Source organism: Nicotiana sylvestris, chromosome 10 (genome assembly GCF_000393655.2).
Source record: "Nicotiana sylvestris chromosome 10, ASM39365v2, whole genome shotgun sequence".
NCBI lineage: Eukaryota > Viridiplantae > Streptophyta > Magnoliopsida > Solanales > Solanaceae > Nicotiana > Nicotiana sylvestris.
In genome coordinates, this window is record NC_091066.1 from 81,239,651 (window position 1) to 81,261,454 (window position 21,804).

Genomic DNA, 21,804 nt, shown 5'->3' on the forward strand with positions numbered 1-21,804 from the left:
TCCTATTTTTTATATTCTTGAAAGTTGAACACCTGTATTTGGGCCTGAGGCCGTAGTTATGTATATGTATACTTGGGCCCGAGGCCGCAGTTGTGCGCGCACAACACACACACACACACACACACACACACACACACACACACATATATATATATATATATATATATATATATATATATATATATATATATATATATATATATATATATATATATATATATATATATATATTGGGCCTGAGGCCGCATTTTAATATTTAGTTAAACAGGTTGTTCATCGTTCAGAAGAGGGAGTATTCATATCCTTACTTCCTTGTTCAGTTATCAGTTTATCAGCTAGCAGTTCAGTTTTAGTTTCAGTATTTACAGCTCTTTTCTTCAGCTGTTTTACATACCAGTGCAATTCAAATGTACTGACGTCCCTTTTGCCCAGGGCCTGCATCTCGCGATACAGGTAACGATTTTCAGGTTGACGATTCTGCTTGCTAGGACATCTCGTATCTGCTATTGGTGAGCCCCAGTCTTTCGAGGCCTTATCTCTCTTTTGTTTTAGTCATTATAGTATTTCAGTTAATAAGGTATACCGGGGACCTTGTCCCGGTAAATAGTTAGCATTTTCAGTGTTCTTTAGAGTCTTCGTAGACTATGACCCAGTCAGTCAGATATTAGCAGGCTTACATGTGTTAGCCTTGTCGGCTACTCGTTTATACTGTAAGCACGTGATTTTTGCCCAATATGAGAATTACTCCCAAAAAATCCAAAAATAAAATAATTTTTCTTTGGTGTGCAATTTTGTGATATTTTGAATAATTATTTGTATTTGTCTGTGCGTGTTTATTTGATAAATTAATAAAAAATACAAAAATATATCGCATTTTGCATGTAGGATTTAATTCTACAGTTGTTAGTAATTAAATTTGTTTTACAAAAATTAAAAATTACAAAAATAGACATCGTTTGCATTTTTAGCATTTAATGTCCAAATATACAATTTTATGCTTAATTATTACTTAATTGTGCGTTAATTGTTATTGGGAGTTAATTTGCGCTTTTATAACTTAATTTAGTTCTTAATAATAGTTTAAGTATTTTTATAATTTAGTTTTAGAAAAATAAAAGAAGAAAAGAGAGCGAAAATATAAAGAAAGTCGGAATTGGGCCTCTTCTTCAATTTCAAGCCACAGGCCCAAAAAATGGCCCAATCTTCCCTACGACCCAGTCCATTTCGAACTGGGTCGACCCAGTCCATAACCCAAAAGACCCAAACCCCTTTGTCTTACATTTTACAAAACAAAACAAAAATAACAAAAACAAAAAACCCTAAACTAAACATCCGCCCCCTCCCTTACTTTCATCTCCTCCAAACTCCAAAAACACCCCATCCATGGCTGCCCAAACCAGCTCCCTTCGTCCATTCCGGCACCCACGCGTAGACCACCACCAAACACCACTGTTACACCCAGTCGCTTGGCCCGTCGACCCTACTGTTCCGTCGCCTCCTTCCACTGTTACACCCAGTCGCTTCCATGGCCAAGCTCATCGTTGACCAGCTGCTCAGGTTGCTGCGTCCTTCTCCTTCGATGTCCTTAAGCCGAACAAGTCGACACCACTGTGTCACGCTGCTGCCCATGTCCAGCTGCGACGAGCGTCCATGGCTACTCCAAGCTCGCGCTACTGCTTTTGTCTCTCGCTGCTGCCCTTGTTTCTGAAACACCATGGATTCCATGGATGCGGCTCATCGCTGCTTACTCCGTCGCTAGCCAAACACACGAACAACTGCTTTAGTCTCCGAACTACTGCTGCTCGCATTTCTGGTAGTTGAATTCGCTGGCCATGGCAGCATCGTCATTAGCTGCTTCTGCCTCCTTCGTCATCCCGTTTGCTACTGCTTCATCGTCCAGATTTTGCTACTGTCCCGTTTCTTCAGTTACTTCTTATCGCGTTCGTCATCGTTGGTTCGAGCTTTGGTCGAGGCTCGTCAAGTTCGTTGTTGGTTTAGTCGTTTGTTCGTCGTTCATCTCCGGTTAGTAGATTTTTGAATTTTATTTTGTCCACATTTCGTTTTGATATTTTCGAATCTAAAATCGGCAAAGGTTTGTTTTGTTTATCGTTTGAATTAATTTTTAGTTCATGTTCATGTGTTGTTTGTTAAATTAATTTTCAGATTTCAAAATAGAAGTTTAATTAGTTGTTTTCATGTTTATTTCATGTTTGTATTATTGTTTAAGTAAGTATTTGTTAGTTTGATGTTTGTTAGATTCAAATTGAAATTTAATCAACTATTTCTTCAATTTGTTTCATGTGTTTATGTATTGTTAGAAATTGTTAATATTGTTAAGTTCAAGTTTAAGTTCATAATTGTTTCTTCGTCGATCTTGTTATTTGTTTAAAGAATTTAGTTGTATTAAAGGAATATATTGTTTTAATCGTTTAATCCGTCATGTTTGTTGTCTTAAAATAGATTCATTCATGTTCATACTTTGTTTGGATGATCTTGAATCCGAATTTTGTATAGTTTGATTTCTTGTTTACCATTTATGATTATTGCTTGAATTGTTCTCATAATCTTGTTTAAAGTTTAATATAAGAATTGTTTGTTGTAATGTTGTTAGAGTTGATTTTAAGTTCAATATGATTGAATTTAGAAATCTTCATACTTTGTTTGTTGTTGTTGTTGAATCCGAAAATAGGATTGTTTGTTGCTAAAATATTGTTCAATCAAATTTTAGTTGTTCTTTGTTGTTCAATTCGTGTTCATGTGATTTGTTGTTGAAATGTTGTTAAAATCGTGTTCATGTGATATTGTTGTTATGATGTTCATCCATGTTCATATTGTTGTTTGAACATTGTTAGAAATTGATCATATTGTCTATATTTTGGTTAAGTTTGATTAATTGATGTGTTATAGCTGATGGGTAGTTTGGTAAATTTGTAATACGTTCAGGGGTAGTTTGGTAATTTCAGTAAGGTCGGAAGGGGTAGTTTAGGAATTGTACATTTTGAAATTGTTTATTTGAAGCATGGGGGACAAAATGAAATGGGGTGGGTTGTGATATGATTATTTAATATAAAGGGGGGACAAGATTTAAATTAAAGGGGAATCTTGCATTATTTTAAATAAAGCATGGGGGACAAAATATAATGGGGTGGTGTGATATGTTTATTTAATGTAATGGGGATGAGTGGAAAGATAATGGGTTGGGTAGAGAAAAAGTATTGATTTAATTGATTAAAAGGTTTATGGGATGTGTTATATATATGTGAAGTCTTGAACACAAATAGGAAGAAGAAATACAGAGAGAGAAATAGGGAGAGAGATACGAAAAAAATACACACACAGATAGAGAGAAAAATTCCGAAAAATATTTAAGCTTTCAAAATAAAAAATAAAACTAAAAAAAGATCTACTGCTTTCTTTCTTTGTTTGAAATTAGTATTAATGGTTGTTGTTTCATTTAAAGCTTAAAGCTTTTGTTTTTGGGATTACTACTCCACCGGTCTGTTACTGGGTTGTTACTGTTGCTGGGCAGTTGTTGCTATTGTACTGTTATTATTGCTGCTGATTCTCATCATCATTTTCTTTTGCTTCCAATATCAGGTACATATCTGTAAATTCATGTCATGAAAAGCTTCAACATGGCAAGTAAATGAAGTTTGGAATTATAAGGATGTCTTCTACTCATTTAAATTTTATTAGTTTAAATTTCAGTTTGTTTCAGTTGGTTAACAAAGTAGTATGCTTGACATGAAGACTATTATCTAATCATTTTCTTTTTAAAAGTTTGCATAAGTTTTGTAATAATATTGTCCATTTCGAAATCTCATTAGTATAGTTATATTTGAATTGTCAAAATAGGGAATATGACATAAAAATGGGCCATTGATTACATCCCGTAACATTGTTAGCTAAATGTAAAGTAGAATAGAAATATCAAGAAAACTACATTCTAACCTCTGTTGTTGAATAAGGTTAAAATGATGTTGATTGTATTTTTTCATATATGGTAAGATAACGGGTATATGTATAACCATAAGAAAGGTGAATTGATTAGCTTGTTACGACGTTAAAATATTATGAATGGTTCCGACGAATTGATTAGCTTGTTACGACGTTAAAATATTATGAATGGTTCCGACGAACAACTACGTTGTATATAAAGCAATTTTATTGAATCAGTTTGTAATATTTCTTTTTTCTTATCAACTTGACTCTTATCTTCCATTGCAAACATTAACCAAACCATTATAACTTTGGACTAAAAACAAGTAGATGAGAAGGAGATATAATTTCTTCGAAAACTATTAGTTTGTTTATCAAATTAATTCTCTTTCCTAGTTTTATATGTAATTCATTTTTTGGGTATGCATATATTGTATTTACGGAAAAATGGTATTATTAATCCCACGTTTATTTTTACCCTTTTAAATTTGAATGGCTTGGATTTCTCATGATGTTCACATAAAAATACGTGGATATAATAAACAATTTGTAAACAAATTTATACTACCATCAAGAATATTTTTGTGATTAGGGATACGTTCGCGTAACCTAATTATATTTCTAAAGGCAATTCGGATTATGCGTTCGCGCAACTTCGATCGAATATTTAATAAAAGGGATTTCTCGGAGAATATCATTATTAATTTCATAAAAACCCGAGATGTGAGGTTCACTACTTAATTATACCAAAAGGGCGAATGTTCTTGATTTTATTTAAAGCATAATTTCGAAAATAATTATTTTAATAAAAATATTATCTATATTATTGTGTACACGTGCGCGTGACACAACTCCGCATGTTTTAAAAAATATAATTTATAACACGAATATACGTACGCGTGATTCGATTCAAAGAAGGGACTTTAAATCTAAATAGAAGCGGTAACAATAAAATCATGCAATAAAAAATGTATTTAGCTAATCAAAATAATAAAGCCGAATATAACAGTTGAGCGACCGTGCTAGAACCACGGAACTCGGGAATGCCTAACACCTTCTCCTGGGTTAACAGAATTCCTTATCCGGATTTCTGGTGCGCAGACTGTTAAATAGACAGAGTCATATTCTTTTCCTCGATTCGGGATTAAAATAGGTGACTTGGGACACCCTAAATCTCCCAAGTGGCGACTCTGAAATAAAGAAATAAATCCCGTTTCGACTGTCCTTTAATTGGAAAAAACTCCCTTGCACCCTAGTGGGGGCGGAAAAAGGAGGTGCGACATATACTTGTAGGCCTTTTAGTATTTTCCACATCTATGATATTTCAGTCAGACTCTTTAGACGATTATCATGTTTTATATTTACCTCTAGCTCATAGTTATGCCACATGATGATCCAGCCATACAGTTGGTTCGCTCGGTCACATGCAGTCAGGAACCAAGTGTCGTGTTACACCCAGACCATGGTTCGGGGTGTGACAAACACTCTCTCACCAAAACAATACACGACATCACCCTTCGTGCTTTAACACTCTTCCTCACCTAAACAACAATCACAAACAATAGGGTAAGGAAATGAATGAAATCACAATCAGAATCCCGGCAAGGGAACAATAGTTCAACAATCAAGTCCTGGCAAGGGAACAACATCAAAAGAATCATTAACATCCCGGCAAGGGAGATAACATTAAAAGCAACAATATCCCTGCAAGGGAGGCCACATAATGATTCTCTTCTCTTTCTCACTTTTACTTCACAACTCAATTCATAACTTGAGCCAATGCTCTAAAAGGATCAATTACCACTTATACTTTCACATTTAATTATACAACTTGAGCCAACGCTCCTCAATGTTCAAATGTCACAATTACTTCCACAAACTTTGCCCAATAATAGAAATCATCAACCAAAACATGTATAATACAACGAAGTCATAATAATCACAATATAAAACTCACGGGCATGCTTGACACCAACGTATAAATACTCGTCACCATGCCTATACGTCGTACTCAACAAATATCACATAGCAAATAGGACTCGACTCCTAATCCCTCAAGCTAAGGTTAGACCAAACGCTTACCTCGATGCCACAAATACAATTCAAGTCTCAACTATCGCTTTACCTCTTGATTCCACCACCAATTCGCTTGTATCTAGCCACAAGTTACTTAATTACATCAATAAATGCTAATTGAATCAATTCTAATGCATGAAAATAAGTTTTCTTAAATTTTACCCAAAAAGTCAAAAATTGCCCTCAGGCCCACATGGTCAAAACCCGAGGTTCGAACCAAAACTCGATTACCCATTCCCCCACGAATCCAAATATATAATTTATTTTGAAATCGGAACCCAAATCGAAGTCCAAATCCCCAATTTTTGAAAAACCTAGGTTCTACCCAAAACACCCAATTCCCCCGTGAAAATCATTGATTTTGAGTTGAAATCATGTGAAAAGATGTTAAAGATGGAAGAAAACTAGTTAGAAACAACTTACAATCGATTTGGAAGAGTAGTTGTCTTTGAAAAATCGCCCAAAAGTGTTTTAGTTTTGAAAGAGTGTGAAAAATGAAAGATTTTCGGCTAAGTTATAAAATTGCAGGTCGCAGATGTCGCAATTGCAACCAGGGTTTGCAATTGTGAACCCAGACTTCTACTAAGCTCGCATTTGCGAAGTCGCTTTTGGGAAAAATATGTCGCATTTCCGACGACTGGCCAAAAGGGGAAACATCGCATTTGCGAGGTAGGTTGACCTGGGCTATTTTCGCATTTGCGACATAGCCTTCGTATTTAAGAACTCGCATTTGTGAGGCCTGCAGGCCTGCAATAGAGCAGCTGGAACCTGCAATTTCCCAAGTCCAAAAATCCACCCCGTGGCCTATCCAAAACTCACCCGAGCCCTCGGGGCTCCAAACCATACATGCACACCAACCTAAAAACATCATACGGACTCGCTCGTGAATTCAAATCACCAAAATAACATCAACAACTATGAATTTAACATCAAGATCATGAAATTTCTTAAGAACTTCAAATTTTCCAATTTTCTCAAATACGGTCCGATTCATATCATTTCAAGTCCGTTTCTTTCCAAATTTCAAAGGTTCGACTCAAATCATATATAAGACTTGCACCGGGCTCCGGAATCAAAATACGGGCCCGATACCATCAAACTTTAAACACATTTCACTTTCAAAAACTAATAAATATTCCCGAAAATAATTTTCTTTAAAAAATCCATTTCGCGGGTTTGGGACCTCGGAATTCGATTTCGGGCATACACCCAAGTCCCATATTTTCCTACAGACCCAAAATCACGGGTTCGGGTCCGTTTACCCAAAATGTTGACCAAAGTCTTAATTCATTTTAAAGTCAAAATTTATCATTTTCACATATTTTCACATATTGACTTTCCGGTTACGCGCTCGGACTGCGCACGCAAATCGAGGTGAGACAGAAAGAATTTTTTAGGCTTCGGAACATAGAATTTATTTTTAATACATGTGATGACTTTTGGGTCATCACACCAAGTTAGGATTTCTTACCCTAAAGTTTCCCTTGAAATCTCATGAAAAATCGCCACAAACTGAGCTCTCTAGGTCCAAAAAGGAATTATGAAATTAAACGCTCGAAATAGGCCTTTTTTGCCCAGCGATCCTCGCTTCTGCAGTCTCTTAGTCGCTTATGCGATGCCGCACCTGCGAAAAAAGCACCTGCGCACGCGCGCCTGTGGAAAAATCTCCTCTTCTGCGATGACCCACCAAGCTTGCCCTGTTCGCATCTGCGACCACTTTTCCGCACTTGGGGACTCGCAGGTGCGAAAAGTTCCTCGCACCTGTGATCCCAGGTCTGGGCAGCCCTTTCGCTTCTGCGCTTCATCACTCGCATTTGCGAGTTCGCACCAGCAGCCATTCCCTTAGGTGCGATGACACCAGAAGGCTGTCACTTCAGCAATGAGGCTAAGTCCAAAATTGATCCGGTTTCGATCTGAATCACACCCGGGGCCTCCGGACCCCGTCTGACTATACCAACAATTTTCAAAACACATAACGGACCTACTCGAGGCAAAAAATTACGTAAAACAACATCGATTCGACGAATCACAACTCAATTCAAGCTTATGCAACTTTGAACTTTCGAATTCCAAAATGAATGCCAAACCATACCAAATTAACTCCGATTGACCTCAAATTTTTCACACAAGTCATAAATGACATGACAGACCTATTTCAATTTCTGGAATCAGAATCCGACTCCGATATCAATAAAGTCAACTCCCGGTCAAACTTCTAAACTTCCAAACCTCCAACTTTCTAAGTTTTACCAATTCACGCTAAAACGACCTACGGATCTCCAAATCAACATCATGATACGCTCCTAAGTCTAAAATCATCATACCGAGCTATTGGCACCGTCAAAACTCCATTCCAAAGTCGTCTACATAAAAATCAAACTATGGTCAACTCTTTCAACTTAAAGCTCCACCTTAGGGACTATATGTCCCATTCCACTCCGAAACTTGCCCGAAACTATAACCAACCACCCCCGGAAAATCACATAGCCATAAAACAATATAGAGGAGGCAATAATTAGGGGATCAGGGCAAAATACTCAAAACGACTGGCTGGATCGTCACTAGTTGCTCATGACTTGTGACACCAATTTTTGGATAGTTGTTAAAATTTTGCATTGTAGTTACTTATTTATACGACTATCTTCTATTGTGGGTTACACATGTGTTAGTTGGTTCACCTAGCGAATACTTATGTACCATCACGACCCGATGTGATTTGGGTCGTAACATTTCTCTTTTTTTTTTTTCTATTACTGACAAGTACAATCAAAAGTTAAAATTAACAAGAAAATCAAGTGGGTAGAACCCTATGTTTTTTTTAAGGTGCTTTGCTCGTGGCTTCTGCGCAATCATGTACTTGGATTCACCCATTAATGTTTCTTTTATTGTTAGACTTATGGTTCCGTTTTTTGGGGATCGCAGGGAAGTGAAGGGAGAGGGGGAAGAGAAGTATTGGTACAGTGGTGAGGGGAATGGCGGAGGAGGTGGTGGGCTGATGGCATGAGAGAGACAATAAGGAAGCAGACACAATTTTAATATACATCAGATGTTCAATAGGTTAGCCCTTAAAATAAAGCGTTTAAGTGAAAATTTGGGGCAAGTTTTGGTGCCATATATTAGGGGTGACAAAATAGTTAAAAGAAAACAGTTAACCACCCATATTATTAATTAAAAATGAATTGAATAATGAACTTTTTAAAAACGGGTCAAATATGGATAAGAACCATATTCTCCATTTAGAAAATGAATAACTAATGAGTAACCAATGGATAACCAATGAGTCTAACTTTTATATTTGTAAAGCCTCAAATTGGAGGTTCCTCAAATTATGGACATTAAGAATTCTCCCAAAAATGATCATATACAAGAAGTCATGGATAATATGGGTAACCCATATTATCCGCCGGTTAACCCATTTTTTTATCCATATTAAATATGGGTCGGGTCGGATAATTGATATATTTTTTCATTACCTATTTCGACCCGAACCATATCCAACCTAACCCGCCCGTTTGCCACTCCTACCGTATATGTATTTGGCCCATAAACATCCTCCGCAGCTTTGAGCTATATATCTTAGACTAGTAAGGGTAGCCCATGCTGCGCATGGGCCCAATAACACTATGTTTAAGTTGAGATAATTAGCAAGAGTAAAAAAATTTCTTAAGTTATATACATTGATAGTATAAAGATTTACTCATCATTTTTACAAGCTAGGTGATTATTTGTTTTTGTGTTTCAACTAAATGAAAACATCTTTTTCCTCACGTTAAGGCATATAGTTTAATATTTTTATTGTTTATTGTTTATTTTTTATTTTTATAGATATATCAATGCCTTTGGATTCCAATTAAATTCTTTTTTTCTGTTAATTCTTCTGTAATGTTTTTAGTCTTTTGCTTAATTTTTATAAAATTTATTAGCATAATAAATGTCATTCTTCTATTTAATTAGAAAATTTATCCTTAATATCATTGTAAAGAAAGTAATACCTCCGGCAATGTTGCACTAAATTTGCACCAAGTTAATCACGTCGTTTGATAATACTAGACTACTGGATTTTTCCTGCTCATCAATAACTTTACATTTTTTTTCATATCGCTTTTATGTGCATAATTCATTTTTCTTCTATTATAAATTATTGAATAAAAATGTTCACTTCATTTGGAATAGTCTTATATTACGTCTAGAGTATTAGGTCTGTATGTTGCTTTATTTTTGATAAATTTTCTGTAATTTATTTTTACAAAAGGAATTTTTTTCCTCCAATAAATACCTTGTATCGCTTCCATTGTATTAGGTTTCTATCTTATTTCATTTTTGATAAATTTTCTACAATCTATTGTAAGAAATAATTTTTTACTCCAACCAAAATCCAAATTAAAATCTGATAGGAGTAATAGGTTTGGACATCAAAATACTAATTCAATATTTTTATCCACAAAAGTTTTGCAAAATGACTACAAAGTAATACAAAAATGTGCACACAGAAAGGAAGGAAAATGAAAATTGATGTACTTTGGGTTAGAATATAGCTGGAAAAAAAGGCTGATATGTAATATATTTAACATGACATAAGCCATTTGATACTCCAGGAAATGGCAATTTCGTAAATGTAAGGTGTGTTGAAAGTTGGAACTTTGAAACATTAAAAGAGGGTCCACGTGATAGGAAGTGGCAACTTCAGATGCTACTATAAACGCATGGAATGTAGAATAAATAGTCAGATGGGCCCACATTTCCAAAACTATGCATATCTTAAGGGTGATGAGCAATGACATAAGCAAAGGGTAGTTTAGGTAAATCACTCAAACGTTTATACAGTAGCTACCGTAAGATTCTTTTTTGACCAATCGTATTACTCCATTGTAATTGAAATGACCAAAATACCCTCTAAATGCCAAGCAGGCATGTTGACCAAGAGGTGCCTGCTTATCCTCTCTTATATAATAGTAATGATGAAATGCTCCTACTTTATTTTACATGTAGAGAAAGGTTACTCGATGTTAATTTGTTAGGCAATTGGTCGATCCATAAAATCATCTAGCTGACATTTCACACAAAGGCCCTCAAAAAGGATCAATTCTCAGTGTCATGGAGCAAGTTAGGAGTGGTAATCAATCTACCTCGTATTTAGCTTGAGGAGAAGTGTTGAAAATAATTAAGGACAAAAAATAGAAGGAAAGAAGTTTGAATTCCAAGTAGATAGATTAACCAGGATCTTCCTATGCTATTTTCCTTGTTAATTTCCTATTAACTCTACCGTGTTTATATATATATATATATATACTTACAACTTGTGATACACAGTAAAACCAAAAAGCACCTTAATTGTTCTTCCTTTCATGCTGTAATAATTCACATATAATTGGTATCTTTAACCTTTGAACATAAATCAAATTAAATAATGAAGTTATCTATGAAAAAATGAACTTATGGTATATGAAATGTCACTACCCAAAATCCATTAAAGGTAATGATAACGTCAGACATCGCTATCACGCAAGCCAACACAGAATACTTAATTTAAGTCTCATTTTAATATTTTTGAAATCATAGTTTTTCCTTCAATTAAATAGTAGAAGGTGCAAATATCAGAGTAGCTGAATAACCCAAAATCACCCCAGAACCCGGTGTCACAAGTGCATGAGCATCAACTAAGAAGTAAAATAAAATACAGCATATGTCCGGAATACAAATTTAGACAAGAAAGAAAACATAAATACTTTGAAGGAGACTCTGCTGGTTGCGGGTCGTAATATGGAATGCAACCCATCTAAGTCCCTGTACTAAGCACGCCGCTGCGCCCACAAGACCACTAAATATGTATGCATGTACAATAAAATGTACAACAAGTGTAGTATGAATACTAAAACAATGCGTACCCATTAAGTATCTAGTCTAACCTCGAAGAAGTAGTGACGAGGGGTAGGCTCTGACACTTACTATGGGCTATAAATAAAATGCCAATGATATAATTTAAACATGGGTTGTATAAAACAGTTGTAAGCTCAATATTATGAAGTAAGTAAGCAATTCTTTTATAATTAAGAAATCTCCAAATTTATTTCTCATCATTTAACAATTTATCTTAGGCCAACGAGGCAATATAAATTATTATAAATTCCAAAGTAATCAATTCAATCATGCGCAAATCATGCCGAGGTCGTGTGGCCCGATCCAACATATAAATATAAATTGTGTACTGCCGAGGGTCGAACGGCTCTAACCATATATGCATCTATTAAAGCTGTCGAGGTGTTCGGCCCGTTCCACAAAAAGGTAAACACATTCAAACAACCAAATCAAAAATTTATTAAGGGACAATTATTCAAGAAAATATCAATTCTCATTTAACGGTCAAGAAAACGAATTTTTATCCTTTTAAAATTTCTTTACCAAGTTCAATTTGATTTAAGCAATCAAATTAACAAGAAAGTTGCAGCCATCACAAGTATAGTATGATTTGGGTCCTAGACTACTCGGACTTAAGCATAATAGTAGCTACGCACGGACTCTCATCACCTCGTGCGTACGTAGCCCCCCATAAATAGAAGCACATATTGAATTATTTTACCTATGTGGTTAATTCCCTCGTACAAGGTGAGAAAGGAGACTTACCTTGCTCTGAAACTTCATAACTAGCTCCCAAGCCCTTCCAACGACTCAAACCGATGACTAACGCTCCAAAACTACTCAATAATTGTGCAAACCCATAAATATATACTCAAATACTCATTATAATCCTATTTACAATAATTCCCAACTCCGCTTGAAAAGTCGATAAAATCACCCTCACGCCCACGTGCCCGGATTCCAAAAATTTTCGAAGATAAACTTTATCCATAACCCAACGAACTCAAATATATAATTTATTTCTAATTCCATGCCCAAATTCGTGGTCAAAATCCAAAAATACCAATTTTAGTTTTTTCTTTAAAATCCCAAATTTTCTACAAATTTTCACGTCTAAATCCATATATAAATCTTGTATTTAACTCAAAACTAGTAGAAATCACTTACCTCTTAATGATGATGGAACCCCTCTCCAAAAGCTCTCAAAAATCGCTTAAGACCAAGTGAGAAATGGGCTGAGTCTCGGAATAAAAAAACCTTGGCTCCAGCCGCAGATGTCGCAATGTCGTATTTGAGACATCTAGCTCGCAAATGCGATGGTATCGCATTTGCGACAAATGCGATGGTATCGCATTTGCGACAAATGCATCGCAAATGTGAAGCTAAGCTGTCCCTGCCATGGTCGTATTTGTGACCAAAATCTTCGCAAATGCGAAGTGGACAGCATTGCAAAAGCGATAAATTCTTCGCAAATGCGTTCTTTCCCTCAACAGCCCAGGTTACACCACCTAGCAAATGCGATGGTTGCATTTGCGACCAATACATCGCAAATGCAATCACACCAGAACCAGCAATCCAACTTCTTCACTACTTCAAAACTCACCCGAGCCCCCAGGCTCCAAACGAAATACCCACACAAGTCTATATACATAACAGGAACTTGCTTGAGGCCTCAAATCACTCCAAACAATGTCGAATTCATGAATTGCACCCCAATTCAAGCTTGATGAACTTTAGAACTTCAAACTTCTACATTCGAACTCGAAACCTATCAAATCACGTCCGATTGACCTCAAATTTTGCACACAAGTCACGTTTGACATTACAGATCTACACCAACTTCCGAAATCGAAATCTAACCCCGATATCAAAAAGTCCACTTCCGGTCAAACTTCTCAAAAACCTTCAAATTTCTATCTTTCGCCAAACGATTCCAAAATTACCTACAGACCTCCAAATTTACTTTTGGACACGCTCCCAATACTGGAATTACAACATGAATCTATTCTCAGACTCGAAATCGCAAACGGACCTCGATAACATTGAGATGTACTTCAACCCAAAGTTATGAAATTCTTCCAACATGCTAACTTTCACAAAAGGCGCCGAAATACTCCCGGGTCATCCAAAACCCGATCCGAACATACGCCCAAGTCTAAAATCATCATACAAACCTGCTGGAACCTTCAAATCTCGATTCCGAGGTTGTTTACTAAAAAATCTAACTTTAGTATATTCTTCCAACTTAAAACTTCTGAAATTAGAATTTTCTTTCCAAATCAACCCTGAACTTCCAAAATTCCATTCCGATCATGCGCACGAGTCATAATACCCTAAGTGAAGGTGCTCATGGCCTCAACCCGCCTAACAATGCGATTGAGCTCAAAACGACCGGTCAGGTCGTTACATGAAACAATCTCTAGGTCAACAAAGATGTTTGTGTTTGTTAACCTACTAATTATGTGCATGCAAATGTTAAAGAGAGGAGTCATCTATCATATTAGAAATTTTTCACTATATGACACACACTAGAACCACATGCATCTGCATCAAAGTTAAATTAAAATTATATTAAGTTGGGCATGTCCAACTCACATATAGTTGCTGAGGTGGTTTGATTTTGTGTCCCCTTCTTTATATATCTAATTATTTAATCTTAATAAGGTCTACCGTATATGCCATACTCCCTTAGTCATATAATTATGACTTTTTTCTAATTAAAGTACTCATACAACTATGTCTTTTTCTTCTATGATTTTTTCCACTAAAGTCATATAACTAAGTCTTCTAATACAAATATCACAATACTTTCACATACTCACAAAAAAATTACAATTCCCAAAGACATCTAGAATATTTTTTTACTCTATATTTTTATTTTTTATTTTCAATGTAATAAATATTGACCCAATTAAAAGAGACACGAATCAACGAATTCGTAAATTTTAATGGAAGAATATATTATTCCAAAGAATTTTATACGCATAGTCTACTGTTGACACAAATCAACGATTGGAAGGAGTGTTCCGCAGGAATTACTGTCGAGCATAGTCTACGCATTAGATGCTTCAAAGATGTGGGTTGAGTTCAAGGAAAGGTTTGGCAAATCGAATTTGACCAGATTATATTATCTTTGGACTCAAATTGTGTCACGATCCAAAATCTAACCGTGTCGTGATAGAGCCTATCGTGATACTAGGCCAGCCACTTATTTCCAAATACTCCATTTTTCAAATAAATACTTAAGGAAAATCATAATTTTTAACATAAATTCAATAAGATAAAAGTAGAAATCAAAATCCAGCAGAAAAAAATACAATCCCGATCTCGGTTGTCACTAAGTCATGAGCCAAAACTACTACATCTATTCGAAATAACATGACCAACACGGTCTGAAAATATCCAAATAAACATACTAAAGGAAGATAAGGAAAGGAGAAGGCGGAACTGCGGTCGCCAAGCAGCTACCTTACAATCTCCACAGAAAGTCTCCAATCGTCAAGACAACAACCGCTACCATGCCACGAGATACCTGGATCTGCACACAGGGGTGTATGGGGTAACGTGAGTACACCAACTCAGTAAGTAACAAGTCCAAACTATGGACTGATGGTAGTGACGAACCAAACCTCAACAGGTTGTAACAATTAATTGTACGAAAAGTTAGACATGCTTACAGTTCATGTAGTTTCTCAGAAATAATTAAGCACAATATGAACGATACAAAGTATAAAGCTCAGGAACCTCTAAGTACCAATGCACATATAGCATGATCAATGTTATGTATAATACCTCCACTCACATTGCTCAACCACTCAGTACTGTTTACGGCCCACTCAACCCAAGGAAGATCCATCCCAGAATGTATATACATCATAGACTATAAATCACCCAGTACCGAGGAAACAAGCCAATCCAGCCTCATGGAGAAGATCCATCTCCATACCAATACTTTAGACAAGATCCATGTCCAGGGTAGATCCATCCCTTAATATCATCAACTGCGCTCACCGGGGGTGTAAAGACTCCGAAGGGGCTTCTCTGAGCCCAATCACTATATTATTGCCAGCGAAGGCATGATCAATATCTCGCCAGGGCGTGCAGCCCGATCCCATACTGTCAATCAATATCAGGCTCTCGGCCTCACTCAGTCAATACTCTCCAGTATCACACACACGGGCTAAAAATATCATGAGGCAAACCCGAACAATGATATGATATGTCAAATAGCAATAATCGAGACTGAGGCATGATATAATATGCATGAACAGGACTGAGTATAGATTGTAGATGAAGCTAATGACATGACAGCAAGAAACGACCTCTCGGTTCTCAACAGTGTTAGCGTGAAGCCTTAGCATGATAATTAGCATGATTTGCAACTTATTAACTTAATCACATAATTACAACACAGGTATCAACTTAAAAGAGTCACTAAGCGGTGCCATGGAATGATCCAGACAACATTTCTCACGGTGCATGCCCACATGCCCGTCACTTGGCATTGCGTCACCTCAATAGTAATCATAGAACACATAGTTTGGGGTTACAAACCCTCAGAACCAAGTTTGGAAGCGTTACTTATCTCAAGCCAAGCCAAACTCTAGACTACGACACCCTTGCCTCTTGATTCGACCTCCAAATGCCCCGAATCTAACCAAAATCAGTATATAACCATCAAAATATGCTAAGGGGACAAAGCCTACTCGAAAACAATCAAATTACATAAAAATCTCAAAATTGGTCAAAATCCGACCCCTGGCCCCACGTCTCGGAATCCGATAAAATTTACGTCAATAGAATCCTTATTCCTCCATAAGTTCATACATATCAAAAGTACCAAAAATGCAACCACATATGACCCCTCAAATCCCTAAATTTAGGTCTCCAATTCCCAAGCCCTAAAACCCAATTTTTGCTACTGATTTTCCTATGGATTTCATGCTTACAACGTTAAAAATTATCATACAACCAAGTTTAGGGACCAAAAACTTTACCTCTACGAAACCCTCTTGAACTCTCCCTTGAATTTGCTATCCCAAGCTTCTTCTCGTTTGAAAAGTGATGGAAAATAACCCAAATTCGCGAAGGGCAAAATATATATGTTCTGACCAAGCAAAATCGCATCTACTATCAAAATTCTCGCACCTGCGGTCCCAGGTGTGCATCTGCGGAAACCACTTAACGCACCAAGACCGCACCTACGATCGAAATCTCGCACCTGCGCCATCACAGGTGTGCCAAATATTTCACATCTGCGACTCCAGCCATTTATCCACTTGGCCGCATCTGATCTCCCTTTCCCTTATGCGGTCATCGCACCTGTGGAACCCTAACTGCAGGTGCGGTTATGACAGTAAATCAGCAGCTGAAGCTGCTCCAACAAATCCCCAAACTCCCCGTTAACTATCCGAAATCATCCCGATGCCCCCGGGACCTCAGCCAAAAGTACGAACAAGTCATATTCTACCTCCAAACTTATACCATTCTTCGAAACACCTAAAACAACATTGAAACATCAAATTAACCACGGATTCAAGCCTAAGAACTCTAAAAACTTCCAAATTCTGCTTTTGATCAAAAGGTCTATCAAGCCTCGTCCGAATGACCTGAAATTTTGCACACACATCACAAATGACATAGCAAACCTACTGCAACTTCCGAAATTCCATTCTGACCCTGATATCAAAATTTTTGCTAGTAACCGGAAAATGCCAAAATTCCAATTTCGTCAATTCAAGCCTAAATCTACCACGAACCTCCAAATTACATTTTGATCACGCTCCTAAGTCCCAAATCACCTTCTGAATCTATCCGAATCATAAAACCAAATTCCGAGATCGTTTGCTCACAAGTGAACTTCCGGTTGACTTTTTCTAACTAAAGACCAACTTAAGAGACTAAGTGTCTCAAACCTTCCCAAAACCTTTCCGAATTTGAACCGACTAATCCGATACCATATAACACAGATTAACAAAGCATAAAGAAGCAGAAATGGGGAAAACAGGGCGGTAACTCATGAAATGACCGGCCGGGTCGTTACAAATTGGAACCCTAACTCAAGGTAAGGATTCTATTACTACATATTTCACTAGAATGAAGGACCTTTGGGATTAACAGGATACCGTAATACCAGGTCGTGGTTGTAAATGCAAAGAATTAGAACCATTTTCTGAAATATTCTATCAGCAGTGTCTAGTGCAATTTCTAGTTGGATTAAATGAGACTTATGCTTATGTTCGTAGTCAAATTCTATTGAAAACTCTTGTACTTACAGTAAACCAAGCATATGCCCCAGTAATACAGGAAGTGAGTCAACGAGCTCCTGGTGTAATGGACTTGAACAAAGAACCATTAACCATGTTAGCTGGAAAAGGACAAATGACGAAAGGAAAGAAACTTGGTGTGATTTGTGATCATTGTGGGTATAAGGGACATCAAAAGGAAAACTATTACAAATTGTGGGGTATCCACCTGATTTCAAAAGTAAAGAGGCCAATGCAGGGTACTGGTTTCAAAATCTATGTGAACAACACAACAGTTGAGAGAACTAACTCTGTTGAACGTCAATCACAAGGCCATTTCTTTACAGAAGAGGAATATAAGTAACTGGTGAATTTGTTAAACAAATCAGCATCATCTGGTGACTGTAGAGCCAATATGTTAGGTATTATTTCCCTGCTATCCAAAACTTGTGGTATTGAATAGATTATAGATTTAGGGGCATCTTATCATATTACTTCCTGTAAAGCAAAACTGATTGACATTAGGAAATTAGGGAATCAAGAAGGTAGAAAAGTGCAGGTGCTAAATGGGAACAAGTCACAGATAACTGATATTGGAGATGCAACAATTTTAGGAGGTCAGAGGATTAGAAATGTCCTACATGTACCAGTTTTCAAGTTTAATTTGCTTTCAGTAGCCAAGCTAATCAAGAACCTTGTTTGTACTGTTAAATTCTTTCCCGATTTCTATCTTCTTCAAGGTCTTTATAGTGTCAAGGTGATGGGGATTGGTAGAGAATCTGATAGCCCTACATTCTCCAAAAAACATACAAAACCAGTAATAGGAGAACCAGTAATAAAAGGGAAGCATGACACAAAATTGTAGCGCTCAAGACTAGGACATCCTTCCATGAAGGCAATGCACCAGATATCTATCTTGAGAAATCTAGTAGATGAGTGTGTGCAACAGGAGTGTCAAGTATGTCCAATGGAAAAACAACATAGATCAATTTTTCCAGTTAATAGCAGTAAATCAAATTGTATTTTTTAGCTTATACATGTAGATGTTTGGGGTCCCTATAAGAGGCCTATACGTGATAAGAAGCATTACTTTGTCACAATTGTTGATGAATTTAGTAGGTACACTTTGGTTTGCCTAATATAGTCTAAGTGTGAGGTATTGGTTGTATTGACAAATTTCGTCTCAATGATAAAAAATCAGTTTACTATGATAGTTAAGGCGTTGAGATTAGACAATGACACATAACCTTTTAATTCAAAATGTAATGATTTACTTTCTGGTCTTGGAGTGATCATCAAAGTAGTTGTCCATATACGCCACAACAAAATGGGACTGTCGAGAGAATACATAGGCATATTCTGGAAGTTACAAGGGCTCTAAAACTGTAACGACGCAGCCGGTCGTTTTATGAGTTACCACTCCGTTTCCTATATTTCTACTTATTTATGTCTTGTTTAGTTGTATTGAATGGTATCGAGTTGGTTGGTTCGAGTTCGGAATGGTTTTGGTGAGGTTTGAGACACTTAGTCTCTTAAGTTGGTCTTTTAGTTAGAAAAGTCAACTGGAAGTTGACTTGTGAGCAAACGATATCGGAATTTGATTTTTATGATTCAGATATCTTTGGGAGGTGATTTGGGACTTATGAGCGTGATCTAAATGTGTTTTGGAGGTCCGGAATAGATTTAGGCTTGAATTGGCGAAAATGGATTTTTGACATTTTTCGGTTGATAGAGAGATTTTGATATAGGGGTTGGAATGAAATTCCAAAAGTTGGAGTAGGTCCGCTATGTCATTTGTGATGTGTGCGCAAAATTTTAGGTCATTCAGACGAGGTGTTATAGACCTTTTGCTCGAAAGTGGAATTCATTAGTTTTTGGAGTTCTTAGGCTTGAATCCGTGGTTGATTTGTTGTTTCGATGTTGTTTTAGGTATTTGAAAGATTGGTATAAGTTTGGATGGTGGTATATGACTTGCTAGTACCTTTGGTTGAGGTCCCGGGGGCCTCGGGGTGATTTCGGATGGTTGTCGGGATGTTGAGAGTTATAATTGTGCAGCTGAAGCTGCTGATTTTGCTGTCATAATCGCACTTGCAGATTGGGGACCGCAGATGCTGGGCCACAGAAGCGGAAGAATAGGCGCAGATGTGAGAGTGGGCAAGAGGAGCTGAAGGCGCATGTGCGAAAGGTTGATCGCACCTGCGAGACCGTAGGTGCGGAAGGGTGTGTGCAGGTACGGCTTTGGGGATTTAAGTGAAAACCGTAGAAGCGGTTGGTTTGGATGCAGAAGCGGCACCGTAGGTGTGTTAAGAGGACCGTAGGTGCAAAAAGACTAGGTCAGAAAGTATATAAGGTTTCCTTCACAAATTTTTGGTTATTTCATCATTTTTTCATACGGGTTTGAGCTTGGGAGAGCAATTTGAAGAGAGAAATCAAGAGGGTTTCATGGAGGTAAGATTTTTGGATCTTAAACTCATTTCTATGATGGTTTTTGACTGATTAAGCTTGAAATCAATGTAAAGTAGTAGCAAAAATTGGGGGGTTTAGGGCCTGGAATTTGGAGACCTTAATCTAGGTATTTGAGAGGTCATTTGTGGTCAGATTTTGGTAATCTTGGTATATATGAACTCGTGGGAGGATAATGAGTTTATTGATGTAACTTTTATCAGATTCCGAGACATGGGCTCGGGGGTCGGGTTTTGCTAATTTCGGGATTTGTGCTGTAATTTGATTATTTTCGCATGGGCTTCGTTCCCTTAGCATATTTTGACATCCTGATTCTGATTTTGGATAGATTCGACGCGAGTTGAGGCCGAGTTGAGAGGAAAGGGCATCGGGGAGTAGTATTTCATCCGGTTTGAGGTAAGTAACCATTGTAAATCTAGACCTGATGGTATAAAACCCTAGTATTTCGTATTGTTTTGATAAACGAGGTGGCACACATGCTAGGTGACGAGCGTGTGGGCGTGCACTGGTAGGGATTTGTGACTTGTTCCATCCCGTAGCGGCTATATATATATATATATATATTATGGATCGGGCTGCACGCCGCAGCGATATATATATTGGATCGGTCTGCACGCCGCATCCATATGACGCTTGGGCTATAGGAGCCCATCCGAAATTTGTACACCCCCAGTGAGTGTAGTCGACTATAAACTATGTATCGGGTTGCACACCGCAATAGTTATTACTATTATTGTTATTATGAGATATCTATCGAGCCGGAGTGATGAGTGTGAGTATTGATCGACGAGAGCTGAGTCAGGAGTGACTAAGAGGCTTGCCCGAGAGGCTATAGTTATGAGTGATACCTTGCCCGAGGGGCCTATTTATGACATTTTGTTGCTTTCACTCTTCTTTTCATACTGATCCTCTGTTGAAATCTGGTAAATAAATGATTTCAAAGTATTTTAATTGAAACTGAAGTTTTACGAGATGACAAACTTTTAAATTGCAGAATTCGACTTTCTATTTCTGTTGAGACTTATTATATGATCTTTACTGCTCGTCAATTCACTCAGACCTTATTTACTTTAGTTACTTATTGAGTTAGCGTACTCACGTCACTTCCTGGACCTTGTGTGCAGATTCAGGTGCCCGAACAGCAAAGTGAGAGCTTCCAGCACTCTCAGAGCTTTACCATAGACTGCAAGGTAGCGGCACAACGTTCGCAGCCCTACTTTCCTCC

At 37.1% G+C, this 21,804-nt stretch overlaps 1 protein-coding gene across 1 annotated transcript in view; it reads left to right on the forward strand.

Annotated features, from left to right (window-relative positions):
- The first annotated feature begins 1,832 nt into the window (after positions 1-1,832).
- Positions 1,833-21,804, forward strand: part of LOC138879600 (uncharacterized) — a 28,277-nt gene continuing 8,305 nt past the window's right edge. Inside the window, exons 1-4 of the mRNA XM_070159216.1 lie at positions 1,833-1,940; positions 17,992-18,476; positions 18,642-18,948; positions 21,704-21,769. Coding sequence (XP_070015317.1) covers positions 1,833-1,940; positions 17,992-18,476; positions 18,642-18,948; positions 21,704-21,769 — 966 coding nt within the window. The remainder of the gene's footprint in view (positions 1,941-17,991; positions 18,477-18,641; positions 18,949-21,703; positions 21,770-21,804) is intronic.